The sequence below is a fragment of the Ornithorhynchus anatinus genome, chromosome 10 (genome assembly GCF_004115215.2).
Source record: "Ornithorhynchus anatinus isolate Pmale09 chromosome 10, mOrnAna1.pri.v4, whole genome shotgun sequence".
Taxonomy (NCBI): domain Eukaryota; kingdom Metazoa; phylum Chordata; class Mammalia; order Monotremata; family Ornithorhynchidae; genus Ornithorhynchus; species Ornithorhynchus anatinus.
The window spans coordinates 6177518-6190314 of record NC_041737.1 but is presented as its reverse complement, the minus strand read 5'-3'; the positions used below and the strand labels follow the sequence as shown (position 1 = coordinate 6190314).

Below are 12797 nucleotides of genomic sequence, written 5' to 3'. Positions count from 1 at the left end.
GTGGGACGACCTGATTCCCTTGTATCTACCCCAGCGCTTAGAACAGTGCTCGGCACATGGTAAGCGCTTCACAAATACAATCATTATTATTATTATTATTATTAGCAGGGGCCGTAGCCAGAGGCGGGATGAGGCTGGGGGGTTAAATGGGAAAAAAAAAGTGTTCTGGGCCATTCCCAAAGTGGATGAAGGGCAGACAAGGAAAGCCCAATGGATAGACCGCAATGTCCTTGCCAAGCATCTCAGGACACCCCCCCTCCCCACCAGGGCACATCAGGGTCCCCACAGGGATCATGAGGGGAATCCAGGAGCTCCAGCAACATGGCGCTGGGGATCCTGCCATCCTTCTTCACGATAGTCAGAGCCCAGCAGCCTGTCCTCTCTGCCCGTCACCCCGAGGCGGCCCACAGGGACCTTTCCTCCCTGTCGCCCTCCCCAAGGTGTGGGTACCCCCAGTTCTGGGGCCCCATTCCTCAGAAGAGGAAACTGAGGCACAGGCACATAGTGCAGCTGGGATTAAAATGCAGGTCACTTGACTCCCAAGTCTAGGCTCTGGCTCCTAGGCCCTTAGCACTAGATGTGACTCCCCTCCCGTCAGCCTCACGGCACTCATGTACCTATCCGTCAATTATCTTAATGCTCGTCTCCCCCTCAAGACCTAAAGATCCTAATTTTTGTTTATTTTATCCCTAGGATTTGTTAAGTTTTCACTGTGTGTCAAGTGTATTCTAAGCTATGAGGCAATAATAATTATGGTATCTGTCTAGCGCTCACTATGTACCAGGCACCATAGTAAGCGCTGGGGTGGTTACGAGCAAACTGGGTCGGACAGAGTCCCTGCCCCACATCGGGCTAGATACAAGTCGATCAGGCCAGACACTATCCACTTTCCACAAAGGGTTCACAGCCTAAGTAGGAAGAAAAACCGGTTTTCCATCCCTATTTTACAGTTGAGGAAACTGAGACACGGAGAAATGAAGTGACTTGCCCAGGGTCACACAGCAGGCGACTGGCAGAGCCGGGATTAGAACCCAGGTGATCTGACTCCCAGACCCGTGCTCGTTTCACATTGGGCCACGCTGCTTCCCTGTGGGCAGGTAACACGTCTACCGACTCTGTCACGTTGTACTTTCCCAAGTGCTTACTATAGTGCTTTGCACGTAGTAAGAGCTAAATAAATACCGTAGATCTATTGATTGACTGATAGGCCCGTGCATATGAAAGTGAGAGCTTCTTCAACATTTTTTTTCTTCTCTTCCTCATCCCTCCTTCCTGCCCAGATTCAGCAGTTTGTTTTCTCTAGTGGGATGCTAAGTATTAATCTGTAATCACCGGGACACATTGTTTAGAGTTGGATAGAAATGGAAAATGGAGCGTTTCAGCTCAGTTTCCTCATCTGTAACATGGGGATGAAATACCCCTTCTCTCTCTGTGAGCCATGTGGGACAGGGACTGTGTCCATTCTGATTAACATGCATCTACTCCAACGCTTAGAACAGCGCTTGACACACAGTAAGTGCTTATCCACTGCCGTAATTATTTCCAGCTGGTTTAAAAGGGGTTAGGATCAATTCCTAGATGAATTCTTGAATGGAAAAGGCACAGGCCTAGGTGTCACAGGACTTGGATTCTAATCTCAGCTCCACCACATTCCTGCTGACTATCCTTGGGCAAGTCACTTAACCTCTCTGTGATCTCAGTTTCTTCACCTGCCAAATGCGGTTGCCATACCTGTTCTTCTTACCTCTTGGACTTGGAGCCACATGTGGGGAAGGGAACATTTAATAATAATAATGATAATAATCGTGGTATTTGTTAATCACTTATTTGTGCCAGGCTCTGTTCTAAGCACTGGGATAGAAAACATAATCAAGTTGGACACAGTCCCTGTCCCACAGAGGGCTCACGGGCTTCATCCCAGTTTACAGATGAGGGCACTGAGGCACAGAGAAGTGAAGTGACTTGCCCAAGTTCACGCAGCAGACAAGTGGCGGAGCAGAGATTAGAACCCAGGTCCTTTTGATTCCCAGGCCTGTTGCTCTATCCACTAATAATAATAATGTTGGTATTTGTTAAGCGCTTACTATGTGCAGAGCACTGTTCTAAGCGCTGGGGAAGATACAGGGTCATCAGGTTGTCCCACGTGAGGCTCACAGTTAATCCCCATTTTACAGTTGAGGTAACTGAGGCACAGAGAAGTGAAGTGACTTGCCCACAGTCACACAGCTGACAAGTGGCAGATCCAGGATTCGAACCCAGGACCTCTGACTCCCAAGCCCGGGTTCTTTCCACTGAGCCATGCCTCTCAATTTGACTACCTCGTAACTGCCTCCAGCACTTGATCTGGTACTTGGTAGATAGTAAATGCTTAACAAATACTCATTATTACGATGATTATTATTATCATTGGAAATTAGGGATGTTAAATGGTCTATATTTACATTAGGGCTCCTATTGGAGGCAGAGTTTCTAACTAAACTCTCATGTACAGTAGTTTCTTGTTAGGCCATGAGATTTATGGGTGTTTCCCCCTTTCTAGGCCAGTAAGACTGGACGCAAGAAGGAAGACTCTGGAGCCATGGATGACAGCTCTCATCGTGGCGATAGTCCTGGTCATCATAGCCTTGGTCATCGGTCTCCTCATTTATTTTCTCATCTTCCGTGGGTATCGTTTTGAATTTATCCTCTTTGAATTTTTCTTTCCTCAAAGTTCTGTTTTCATCCACGAAGTATAACGATATTTTGACAAAACCATAAAGCACAAGGCTCTGAGTTCTAATCCCAGCTCTATCAAGTGTCTGCTGCGTGCCCTTGGGCAGGTCACTTGCTCTGTGCCTCGGTTACTTCATTTGTAAAATAGGGATTAAAACTGTGAGCCCCTTGTGGGACAAGGACTGTGTTCCACCCGATTAGCTCGTATGTGCCTCAGCCTTTAGTACAGTGCCTGGCACACAGTAAGTGCTTAAAAATATTTTAAAAAGAAATCTACTTTTCCACCTTGTGACCCCGCCCCCTCGGCCCCCCAGCACACCCAGCCTGTCCAACCTGATTACCTTGTACCTACCCCAGCTCTTAGAACAGTGCTTGGCACACAGTAGGCACTTAACAAATACTATTATTATTATTGCATATCTGTAATTTATTTCAATGTTTATCTTCTCCTCTAAACTGTAACCTCACTGTGGGAAGGGAACACGTCTACTATTTTGTATTGTACTCTCCCAAAGGCTAAGTACAGAACTCTGTAAACAGTGAGAGCTCAATAAATGCCATGGATTGAATGATTAATTGACCACATTGAATTTTATATTGTCCAAAGTGCCTTTGCACCACTAATCTCATTTTGGCACTTATGACCGATACTTGTTTCCATCGCCCTGTGCCTAAAAAATTCAGGGGTCGGTCAAGCTTAGGGGTGAAATGAAGTGATGGTATGGTTACTTTCTATCCACATCCAGGACTGGCATTTTCTGACAGCTGCTTACCCTGTGGTCCCCTTGGGTGGAAAATCAACTCATTTTCTGCACTAAATTTTGCCTGTTTCTAAGAAAATCAAGGAGAATCTTGTCTACCACTTCTGCAAAATGCATCTTAAAGATTTGTATTCTGTGCGCCACCTTTCTCCAAGGAGTTGAAAAACACAGCCGCTCTCTGATTTCTGCTTCATCAATCGTATTTATTGAGCGCTTACCGTGTGCAGAGCACTGCTAATGAAGTGTTCGGGGGAGTACCATATAACAGAGTTAATGTTGGTATTTGTTAAGCGCTTACTATGTGCCGAGCACTGTTCTAAGCGCTGGGGTAGACACAGGGGAATCAGGTTGTCCCACGTGGGGCTCACAGTCTTCATCCCCGTTTTACAGATGAGGGAACTGAGGCCCAGAGAAGTGAAGTGACTCGCCCACAGTCACACAGCTGACAAGTGGCAGAGCTGGAATTCGAACCCATGACCTCTGACTCCAAAGCCCACGCTCTTTCCACTGAGCCACGCTTGGTAGACGTGTTCCCAGCCCACAAGTGAGCTTGTCGTGTGAAGGACAAGCTCACAGTGAGCGGGTCGGGAGGCGGGGCGGGGAGCAGTCTGTTGTGGAACAAGGGGAAAGAGGTTATTTCCACCTTGGAGAAGGCACCGAAAACCTGGAAGAAGTATTTGGGAGTCAGTATCACATTCCGGTTTTGAGTTTAAATTGCTGAATGGTTGCCCAAGGTAAGTGGTAGAACAGGAACGTGTGTCATTCATCACAGAGCCCAATTACAAGCCGCTAATCCTCCTTTTCCTCTTTTTCTTTCCCTTTTATCTTTCCAAACAGATGCAAGATTGGAGTACTATCGTGGGATCTTTGAAATATATAGTGTCCAAGTCAACGGTAAAAATGAAATGACATCATCCTACCAGAATAGTGACCTGCGAGGAATGAGTGAGACTTTAGTAAGCCGAGGTTTTTCTCCTTCCAGCAGTTTATTTTTTTATTGGTATTTTTTAATAGTATTTGTTATGCACTTTCTATGTACAGGCACTGTTCTAAATGCTGGGGTAGCTACAAGATAATCAGGTTGGGCCCACTCCGTGTTCCACCTGGGGCTCACACTTGCAATCCATCTTTTACAGATGAGGTAACTGAGGCACAGAGAAGTGAAGTGACTTGCCCAAGATCATGCAGCAGACAAGTGGCAGAGCTGGGTTTAGAACCCAGGCCTGTGATCTCTCCACTAGGGCTTACTGCTTCTCATCTGCTTCTAAATCAGCGTCTTGGGAAATCCTGAATTAGTATTTATTATTATTATTATTATTATCATTTATTATAGGAGTTATTTATTCCAGGGAATGGATCTTCCCGTGAAGCACGTGATGGGGCGGCAGGTCCAGAAATCGTTGTCCAAGTTCTTTCTTACCTGCGCTTAGACCTTGAGCAGGAAGCTTGAATAATGCTAAACTTTAGTACTAAGCTCCCTGATGACTTGAGGTCGTTGCGGGAAGGGAACATGTCTACTAACTCTGTTGTATTGTACTCTCTCGAGCGCTTGGCATGGTGCTCTCCACACAGTAAGTGCTCGATAAATACCACTGATTAATTTATTTCCCTCTCACAGTCGCTCTATGATGCCTAGATGTTTGCCGGTTGGGTAATGTTCTCCTTCTTGATGGATGTTTTCGAGAACTGGATTGGGAGTTTGGGTTTGGGCCTGGGAGTCGGTAGAATTGGTTCTGATCCCAATTCTTCCACTTGCCAGCTCTGTGACTCTGGGCAAATCACTAATAATAATCATAATTATGGTACCTGTTAAGTGCTTACTATGTGCCAAGCACTGTCCCGAGCGCTGGGGTAGATACAAGTTAATCAGGTTGGACACGGGACCGGTCCCACGTGGGGCTCAAACTCCTAAACCCCATTTTACAGGTGAGGGAACTGAGGCCCGGAGAAGTTACGTGACTTGCCCAAGGTCACAGAGCAGACCTGGGGCGGGGCAGGGATTAGAACCCAGGCCCTCTCACTCCCAGGCCCGTGCTCTGTCCACTAAGCGAGGTTTCTTCTACACTGAATGAATGAATGAATGTGGATTAAAGGGAACCTGGCTAATAATGTTGGTATTTGTTAAGCGCTTACTATGTGCAGAGCACTGTTCTAAGCGCTAGGTAGACACAGGGGAATCAGGTTGTCCCACGTGGGGCTCACGGTCTTCATCCCCATTTTACAGATGAGGGAACAGAGGCACGGAGAAGTGAAGTGACTCGCCCACAGTCACGCAGCTGACAAGTGGCAGAGCCGGGCTTCGAACCCATGACCTCTGACTCCAAAGCCCGTGCTCTTCCCACTGACTGTCTACTAACTCTGTTGTAGCTTGCCCTCCCAGAAACTTTCCCTTTCTCTATGTCATCCCCTTAATTTCTCAAATAGGATAGGGTAGACAGCTCCGCGGCCAGTGAGAAACAGTAGAGATGGCAGTGTGTGGAGGGCAGGGCTGAGAAGTTGTAGCTAGGTCTGAAAATGATTCATCTGTTTTCCTAAGTGGAAACTGGGCGACGAACTTTTGACCCTGGGGTGGGCCAGGGTGTGTGTGACTATGAGTGTGTGTGTGTGTGTGTGTGTGAGAGTGTGTGGGTGAGCCTATGTCCTGAATTAGGGAACATCCGCGTGCGGGTGTCACTAAAAAGCCAAATTCAGATTTCCTCCCTCTAGCTGTAGGAAGATGGCTCTTTGCTGTCCACCTGCATTCACGCTCTGCGGTGTCAAGTGCTGCGTTCAGTTCTTCCCTTTAATTTCACAATAATTACAGCAGTGACGATCATGATACACACACCAACAATAATAACACAGATAAAGATCATTATGGGATTTGTTAAGCACTTACTCTGTGCCAAGCACTCTGGCGGAGACAGACGTTAATGTAAATAAATAAAATCACAGATATCTTTGTAAGGGCTGTGGGGCTGGGAGCTCATCCTCTAGACTGTGACCTCATTGTGGGTGGGGAATGTGTCTTGTTTATCGACTCCCAGCTCTGCCACTTGTCAGCTGTGTGACTGTGGGCGAGTCACTTAACTTCTGTGTGCCTCAGTTACCTCATCTGTAAAATGGGGATTAACTGTGAGCCTCACGTGGGACAACCTGATTACCCTGTATCTCCCCCAGGGTTTAGAACAGTGCTCCGCACATAGTAAGCGCTTAACAAATACCAACGTTATTATTATTATTATATTGCTCTCTCCCAAGCATTTAGTACAGTGCTCTGTGCCTAGGGCTCAGTAAATATGATGGAACGAGAGGAGGGGGCCTGGACTCCTTTACTATCCATCACCTAATCCAGCGGATCTGTCCCCTCCTGTTTTCCTCTCAGGATGGGAGTCACATGCGGACTGGGAACTGTGACTTACACTCACCTGCTGTGTTTGAGCTTGTCACACAATTGCTTGACTTTAGGTATCAGTTTCATCATCTGTAAAATGGAGATAAAATCCCTGTTCTCTCTAGGAGCCCCCTGAGGGACAGGGGCTGTTTCCGAGATGATTATCCCGCCGCTCTGACAGCATTTAGTACACAGCAAGTGCAGGATAAATACCCTCATTACTTCTAAACCTCTCCCCGAGGCAGTTCTTTGCACATAGAAAGAATCCAGGAAATGTTGTTATCACTACTCGCCCTATGTTTATTCAATTATTCATTCAATTATTTATTTAGCTTACTCTATAAAAGCTTTTCTGCCTGTTTCCTCCATTAACTAGAGTGTAAACTCCTCGTGAATTTATGTCACTTGCTTTTTCTGTTCTTCCCAACACTTAGTACATAGTATTGTGCCTATTCTGTCTCATTTGATCTACTAATACTACTAATCGATCAGTGGTATTTATTTTTAAGCGGTATATGCTAAGTGCTCACTATGTGTCAGGAACTGTACTAAGTGCTGGGGGAGATATAAACTAATCTGGTTGGACACAATCCTTGTCCCACGTGGGGCTAACCATCTTAATCCCTATTATACAGATGAGGTAACTGAGGCACAGAGAAGTGAAATGACTTGACCAAGGTCACTTACTGTGTGCAAAGCATTATGCTAATTACTTGGGAGAGTACGATACAACAGAGTCGGTAGGCGTATCCCTTGCCAGCAACAAAATTATGGCCTAGAGAGAGAGAGACGGAGATGAAGGTAAATAAAGAAACAAATACTGTTACCACTAGCCCTTCGACTAGAGCTACTATTACTATCAGTAGTTTTATAGCTTGGAAATGGTTCCGTAGAGATTTTGCTTTCAGTTTCCCCACTTCACTGAACACACAGTAGCTACTGGGGTATCCTCAGCTGGCAGTCCCAGCGAAACGGCATTCTAACAAATATTGCTTGGTCTTTTCTGTGGAATGAACACATTCCAGGATCTCCTAATATACAATTCTTTCTTGTCATCTGGCGTTACGACACACTCAGAAGACGCTGCCGGAATTGCCCACGGAACTGGATGTGACACCTAAGATCCAGCTCTCGGTGCCACATAAGAGATCGGAGCTGACGACTCTTACTTTGACGATCAGTTTGTTTCAAAAATTTGACCCTCGTGCGGAGTCGCATTCTGACAGGTTCACAACTGCCCTCTTGATGTTCTACATCCAGTTTCTAATTTTTGTCTGTCTGTGCATCATCGGCTCTACCCACAGTAAGGGCTAGATAAATGCGACTGATTGATTTTTTGATAGCGTACTGCCTAGGTAGCAGAACGGATGGTCAGCATTCAGCTCCGAACGATGGATGAAGATCTTTAGCAGTGGAAAGAGCGATTTCCCAATACGGGCTGCAACAAATTTGGGTCTTCCTCAAACTAACTGTTAATCCATACGGTTTTGCTGAATCTGAAGCACGGTTTCTAATCCTACGCCTGTCTCCTTGGGCGTGTGTTTCCCAAGCACAGTCATCAGCCTATAGCAGCTCCTCGATGACTGATTCGAGGACTTTCAATAAGCGCTCACAGCCTACTGTTTTTGAGCAGGGTCCTGGAGGATCAGAGGGAGGAAATCGAACAGCGGCTTCCACTGTCTTTCCTGCATTCTTAAGAGGGTCTCAGCACAGTAATGTACCACGTGGGCTAACAATGTCAATATCTGTAGAGTATTGCAAACACTTTTTAATGGTATTTGTTAAGCGCTTACTACGTGCCAGAAGCAGAATAAGCACTGGGATCGATAATCAGGTTGGACACAGTCCCTGTCCCACGTGGGACTCACTGTCTAAGAGGGAGGGACATCAGGTCCCTATTTTATCCCCATTTTACAGCTGCGGCAACTGAGGCACGGAGAAGTTAAGTGATTTGCCTAATGTCACTAGCAGCAAGCGGCAGAGCCGGGCTCACTCAATCGATCAATCACTGAATCGCATTTATCGAGCGCTTACTGTGTGCAGAGCACTGGACTTGGGAGAGTACAACAGAGTTGGAAGTCACGTTCCCTGCCCAAGACCAGCTCACAGTCCAGGTCGGACTTCCAGGGTCACGATGCTCTTTCCACTAGACTACACTGCTTCTCTATGTCTTTTGAAGGTAGTATGAACCGGAGAGAAAAGTAGAAAGGACACAGAAGCAGCGTGGCTAGAGACTGGACCAAGTCTCATCCTCTCAGTGCGTCACCCTCCATTGTACTTCCCTTTTTTAAATAATTCAGCTTTTACCAGAAAAGAAAAGGTTTGTCCTGCCAACTTTTTCCGTGTACTGCTGGTTAACAAAAATTTCTGAAAAGAACTCTGCTCACTTCTTTCCACGTAAACCAAGTGTCCATGGGTAGGCAGAACAGCAAAACAGTTAGAAGGCTGTGCTGCTTTCAAAATTGTGCCCCAGAATGGCTCCACGTTTTGCTGGCACGGAGCCCTGAGGAACTTTAATCCGGGATTTTTTTTTGTTTCATCTTTTCATATTCCTGGCCTAATGCTTGTTGTAGGAACAGGGTCTCGGGAAACTTCAATCTGAGCCAATTTTTTGCTATGATCTTTTCATGCCGGATCATTCCTCCTGTCCCGATGGTAGTAGAAGAAAACAGATTTGTTCCACCCTGCTTACTCGGAATTCATAAACTCCACAGTGAAAATGCAATCAGGGGTGAGAGTTTGTTAGTCGGTAATAGTGTGAGTTGTGGACAGAGATCAAGTCTACCAACTCTATTGTACCGTAGGTTTCTGAGTGCTTAGTACAGTGTCCTGTATATAGTAGGCTGTCAATAAATACCATTGATTGATTAATGAGTGGGCAGGGAATCCCTTTTCATAGTAAGGGTGGGCGGTATTCCCTCAGTTCAAATCCCACAGAATAGAGGGGACACAGAACTGATCCTTGAGGGACTCCCACAGTTCGAAGGAGTTCTTTGAGGCTCACTCCTGGATCCCCTTGTATTCTCCATCTACACCCACCCTCTTGGAAAACTCACTGACTCCCATGGCTTCCACTACTGTATATCTATACGGATGATTCTCAAATCTAATAATAATAATAATAATAATGTTGGTATTTGTTAAGCGCTTACTATGTGCAGAGCACTGTTCTAAGCGCTGGGGTAAACACAGGGGAATCAGGTTGTCCCACGTGGGGCTCACAGTCTTAATTCCCATTTTACAGATGAGGGAACTGAGGCACAGAGAAGTTAAGTGATTCGCCCACAGTCACACAGCGGACAAGTGGCAGAGCTGGGATTCGAACTCATGAGCCCTGACTCCGAAGCCCGTGCTCTTTCCACTGCGCCACGCTGCTTCTCCAATATCTATATCTATATCTACAGCTCTGATCTCTCTCCTTCTCTGCATTCTCACATCTCCTCCTGTCGGCAGGACACCTGTATTTGGATGTCCTAAAACTTAACATGTCCAAAACAGAACTCCTAATCTTCCGACCCAAACCCTGTCCTCCCACTGATTTTCCCATCATTATAGACAGCACCACCATCCTCCATTGTCCGTAACCTTGGCATTATCCTCGATTCTTGTATCCCATCCAACATATTCAGTGTGTCACAAAGTCTTTTCAATTCTGCCTATGCAACGTAACTAAAACCTGCCTATTTCTCTCCAACTGATTGCTACCACATGGATCTAAGCACTTATGCTATCCTGCCTGGGCTACTGCAATAGCCTCCTTGCTGACCTCCCTGACTCCTGTCTCTCCACATTTGAGATCATACTTCACTCTGCTGCCTGGATCATTTTTCCAAAGGATGTTTAGTCCATGTTCCCCTACTCCTCAAGAACCTCCAGTTGTTGCCCGTTCACTTCCATCAAGCAAAGTCTCCTTACAATTATCTTTAAAACATTTAATCACCTTGCCCCCTCCAACCTTAACTCTCTGATTTTCTACAGTAACACAGCCTGCACGCTCCGGTCCGCTAAAACCAACACACTCACTGCACCTTAGCCTCATCTAAGTTCCTCCTAGGTAGGGAAAAGTTTCTACCGATTTTGTTATTTTGTCCTCTCCCGTCTGCTAAGTAGTGTTCTGCACACAGTAAGTGCTTAATAAAGACAAGTGAGTGATTGATTGATATCTGATGCTCAAGTCCACACACTTCCCACTAGACCATGCTGCTCCCCTTAGTGTTTTGAACTTGGTTTGACCTGAGGGAAAAAAATTAAAATCCACCCATCAGTGGTATTTAGTGAGTGCTTATTCTGTGTGGGGCATTATAGTAACCGCTTGGAAAAGTACAAGAGAACCGAGTCGGCAGGTGGGTTCCCTGTCCGCAATGCACTAGGGGAAGCAGCATGGCCTAGTGGGTAGAGCACGGCCCTGGGAGTCAGGTCGACCTGGGTTCTAACCTCTGTTCTGAAACTTGTCTGCTGTGTCACCTATAAAACTACTGATAGTAATAATAGCTTTGGTCTTTGGCCTAATAGTAGCAATATTTATTTCTTTATTTATATTCACGTCTGTCTCTCCCTCTAGACCATAAATTTGTTGTGAGCGGGGGGCACGCCTGCCGACTCTGTTGTATTATACTCTCCCAAGCCCTTAGTACGGTGCTCTGCACATAGTAAGCGCTCAATAAGTCACCTTGGGCAAGTCATTTCACTTTTCTGTGCCTCAGTTACCTCATCTATAAAATGGGGATTAAGACTGTGAGCCGCACGTGGGACAGGGACCGTGTTGAACCCGATTAGTTTGTATCTACCCCAGCGCTTAGAACAGTGTTTGCCGTGTAGTGAGTTCTTAACAAATATCATTAATTATTATCATTATAAATGAGCTTACAGTCTAGAGGGGGAGACGGATATCGCTATAAATCAATCAACTGCAGGTATGCACACAAATGCTGTGGGGCTGAAGGTGGAGTGAATGCCAAATGCCAAAAGGACATAGGACGATTTTGGGAGAAACCAGGGATCGAGTCTGGTCCACTCCAGCTGTTGCTGACTTGAATGCTACCTTGGACCTCTATCTTCTTGGAATTAAACCTGGAAGAGGACCCCTGATCTTTCGGGAATGACTTCTAACTGCCCCGGAATGATGCGAGAATTACCCCAGAGAGATTAGATTTCTAAATTAGATTTAGATTAGGGAAAATCTGCACACCTTTGCTGACACTGAGGGTTTTATGCCAGCCCCATGTGGGACGGGGGCTGAGTCTGATCTGCTTATAGTGTATCTTCCCCTGTGCTGGGAAGCACTTAACAAATACCACAGTCATTATCAGGATTATTATCCTTTCATTATCATAAGAATCGAGCACGCCATAAGATTTCCGAACATAGTGTCAATAGCTATTCTTAAATCCGTGACAAAGACCTCCAAATCCCTGAGGTTGAAAAAGTTCGCTGGGGACCATGTGACTTCCTGCCATTCAGTCTGTGCCCTGATCTACCCCGTTCTGAGCCTCCTCACCCTCCTCCCTGGGGCCCAGGTACAATTAGCTTTGGGCTCAGTGCTCTTTCCGAATAGTAAGCTTGGCAGGTGAAGGACTTCATCGGATGAGTCAAGGGTTTAATCCGACAACTTCTTCAACAAGTCATGAACTGCTGCATGATTCGCCGTGGGAGGAATCTCTCTGAGGAAGTTTACAAACCGGCTGGTCTTCTTTTCTCCCTCTGTGTCTTCCTCTCGTCATCGTGGTTTCTTGTCACCCTTTTTCTTTTCGCAAATTTGGGACGATAAGAATGGAGCTCGGGGAGGGCGTGGGCATAAAGAAAGCAACCACGTCTCCTTCCCCCCCCCCCCAGATATCCACACAAGAGGCAGCGTGGCCTTGTGGAAAGAGCATGGACCTAGGAGGCATAAGATCTGAGTTCTAATCCTGCCTCTCATACTTACCGGCTGTGTGACCTGGGGCGAGTCACTT

General features: G+C 46.2%; 1 protein-coding gene across 2 annotated transcripts in view; it reads left to right on the top strand.

The window, feature by feature from the left end:
* Positions 1-12797, top strand: part of LOC100081021 (transmembrane serine protease 11A) — a 39196-nt gene that overhangs the window by 5604 nt on the left and 20795 nt on the right. For both annotated transcript variants that reach the window (XM_029074004.1, XM_039913305.1), the window contains exons 2-3: positions 2540-2661; positions 4311-4429. In XM_029074004.1, coding sequence (XP_028929837.1) covers positions 2540-2661; positions 4311-4429 — 241 coding nt within the window. The remainder of the gene's footprint in view (positions 1-2539; positions 2662-4310; positions 4430-12797) is intronic.